General features: G+C 42.8%; 1 protein-coding gene and 3 non-coding genes across 4 annotated transcripts in view; 2 read left to right on the forward strand and 2 right to left on the reverse strand.

Annotated features, from left to right (window-relative positions):
- The window catches only part of fgd5a (FYVE, RhoGEF and PH domain containing 5a), a 56,080-nt gene that overhangs the window by 50,927 nt on the left and 2,226 nt on the right, over positions 1–2,927 (forward strand). Inside the window, exon 20 of the mRNA XM_008320336.3 lies at positions 2,417–2,571. Coding sequence (XP_008318558.1) covers positions 2,417–2,571 — 155 coding nt within the window. The remainder of the gene's footprint in view (positions 1–2,416; positions 2,572–2,927) is intronic.
- Positions 761–832, reverse strand: trnae-cuc (transfer RNA glutamic acid (anticodon CUC)). Its single transcript has one exon. It is a non-coding gene; the product is annotated as a tRNA-Glu (tRNA).
- Positions 847–918, reverse strand: trnae-cuc (transfer RNA glutamic acid (anticodon CUC)). The gene has a single exon. It is a non-coding gene; the product is annotated as a tRNA-Glu (tRNA).
- trnae-cuc (transfer RNA glutamic acid (anticodon CUC)) lies at positions 1,496–1,567 on the forward strand. The gene has a single exon. It is a non-coding gene; the product is annotated as a tRNA-Glu (tRNA).

The raw sequence follows: 2,927 nt of genomic DNA on the forward strand, positions 1-2,927 counted from the left end.
AAAAGTATGGCTAATGTGTGGTTAAAGGATGTCAGCCGGGAAAAGCAAAAGATTTGGAAACAACACAAACCAAAAAAATTGGAAAGGTAGAAAAGTAGTAAATAATTTTGATGTTTGCTCTGATTGTAAAAGTGTTCATGTTTGTGGGTTCAAATATCTGATCTGAGGTTGACAAAGATTTAAAGATGAAACCTGAACGCATGGTCTCAGCCAGTTTAATTATATGAATCTGACACCTTTTTCAAATTTTAAGTTTCACAACAGTTAGTGTAAGTTTTCTCCGTGTCTGTCTTTTGGCACAGGTGGTGTGTCGCGCTTGTTCCAGGAACCGTTACCCACTCAGGTACCTCAAAGACAGAGTGGTTAAAGTTTGTGACCGCTGTTACAGCGAGCTCAGAAAAAGAGGTGAATCTTAACTTTGGTGAAGAAGAAACAAAAGACTTTTTTACTCTCTTTAATTCTGTATAAACTTTGAATATGTCTGCAGGTGGAAGCGTGAGCAGCACTTGTGAGAACTCCAGCCCTCGGACCCTTCGGTCCAATCGTCCTCTCTCTGCTGTCTTCCAGAGCCTGCAGACCCCGACTCTGTGGAAGAGCCGTAAGAGCACATCCTCTCTCAATCAGGTAAAGCAAGATTTTTAATTTCCTTAGGTACCATTCATAGGACAGACAAAGTAGTTTGAGAACTGCTGATTTTAGTGAATTGGGTTCCCTGCAGTATAGTAGAAGAAATTACTTAAATTCCACAGACAAAAATATTTTCCCTGACCGGGAATCGAACCCGGGCCGCGGCGGTGAGAGCGCCGAATCCTAACCACTAGACTACCAGGGACATAGGACAATATTTCCCCTGCCCGGGAATCGACCCCGGTCCGCGGCGGTGAGAGCGCCGAATCCTAACCACTAGACTACCAGGGACATAGGACACAAGTCTTAAGCTGGTTGCTGGAATTTCACTCATGCCACCTGTTTATTGGATGATATTTATGTCTTGTCATACACCGCAGTTGCCGCTAGGGTTCGCTGTTTGCCGTCACACCATTTGGGCCCCGCAGTGAATCCCTTATCTGTGAAATCAGTCTTGTGTTTTTCTATGTATCTGCGCACTCTGTGTTATGACATTACTAATATTTTTATATTTTTTTATCAGGTGTCACTGGCCGTGGAGGGCTCCACCATGAGTGGCAGCCTGCAGCGACGCAAGAAGAGCAAGAGGAAGTGGAAGCGCCTGTGGTTCCTTCTCAAAGACAAGGTGCTCTACACCTTCACAGCCCGTGAGGTGAGGGGGCACAGAGTCTCCCACACCAGCCCCAGGACAAACCAGCTCTGAGGCTTTTCTCCACAGAAACCTCCCCCACTGTCTCACTGTCTAATCTGTGTTTCTCCACTGTTCAGTTTATACACCAGGACTGAACACTGCAGTATTGTCACAGAGTTACAAGACACTGAAAATATGTTAGTGGTTCAAGACCAACTGTATAAACCTATCTAACAGTCCCTGGTAGTCTAGTGGTTAGGATTCGGCGCTCTCACCGCCGCGGCCCGGGTTCGATTCCCGGTCAGGGAACTTTGACTTTTAGGCACAGTGGTTAAGGAAGCGAACTTGGGTCCAGAAGGCTTAAGGTTCGAGTCCACTAGCTGCCAAGTTATCACTGAAGTGCTCTGAGCATGGCACGGTCCACACACACTGCTCCCACTGTTCACCTTGGTGATGGGTTAAAAACAGAGGTCACATTTGGTTGTGTTTTTCTCTTTAAAACCATAACCTCTAAAAATATGTAATTTTACCTTAAAGTGGTAATAGTTTATGGTCTACTGGTCTCTCTCTAGCATATAGACGTGGTCAGGACGGGGTTACGTCACACAACCTACTGATCTGTGAAGTAATTTCATTTTAAAATGTATTCCACAAACTGAAAACTTTACAACTACCTTTGCTTTAAACATTTACAAAGTACTGCAATATACAGAAAACCTTTATTCCTGGATTTATTGACAGCACTCCCACAATGTGGAAATTCACAGTGCGAGTCTTGCTTTGGCTGCCACAGGTGGCGCTATTAAATACATGGGTCCTCTGGGGCTCAAACCCAGGACCTTCTGAAGCAGGCGTGATAACCACTACACTATAGAAGCTCACAAAAAAACTGCACATTTATACCAATACCATGCATAATATATGAATAATAATAATAAACTGGTGAGTTAGCTTCCCATCTCAGGCTAGTCTCTGTCTCTAACACCGACTATATCACAAAACCTTAACAAAACTCATCTCTGTGCTCTCTCTGTTCCTTTTGCCTGTTACACAACACTATGTATCATCTTTTTGTTCTTTTCTTAGCTGTTTTAAGCCTTTTTTTTACTCTTAATTTAAAACATGCTTTATCCTGTTTTGGTTTTGTTTTTGTTTCAGGACAAAGTGGCTTCAGAGAGTCTGCCTCTGCAGGGCTTCACTGTCAAACTGACTGAGAGAGCAGAGAGTGAGGACAGCAGTAACGTCTTCCACCTTTACCACAAGAAGACACTGTTCTACACCTTCAGGGCTGACGATCAACACACTGCACAGAGGTGAGGAGGAGGATATTGATGTGTTTAATAACGAAAAATAATAGTTTAACCTGTTGAGTTTGGGTTTAGTTACTGTATAAAACTTTGTAACAAATTCTGGGCCGGGGGTGGGAGAGAAGCTAGGACAAAGTCCATTAGTCAATACAAGTGTTATGCAAGTGTTATTTTTTGGTACAAGACCTAAAAGAATACTGTTAAAAACTGATGTAGCTTCTCAAAGATACAAAATTACATTTTCCTAAACTTAAATCAATGTTAAATTGGCCTGGATAGGAGCCCTGTTTAGTAGGTGTTACGATAGTATTTTATTATGTGTCACGACACAATATGTCATGTGACAAAAGCCTTAGCTTAGC

Source organism: Cynoglossus semilaevis, chromosome 11, assembly GCF_000523025.1.
Source record: "Cynoglossus semilaevis isolate Cse_v1.0 chromosome 11, Cse_v1.0, whole genome shotgun sequence".
In the NCBI taxonomy this organism is placed as follows: domain Eukaryota; kingdom Metazoa; phylum Chordata; class Actinopteri; order Pleuronectiformes; family Cynoglossidae; genus Cynoglossus; species Cynoglossus semilaevis.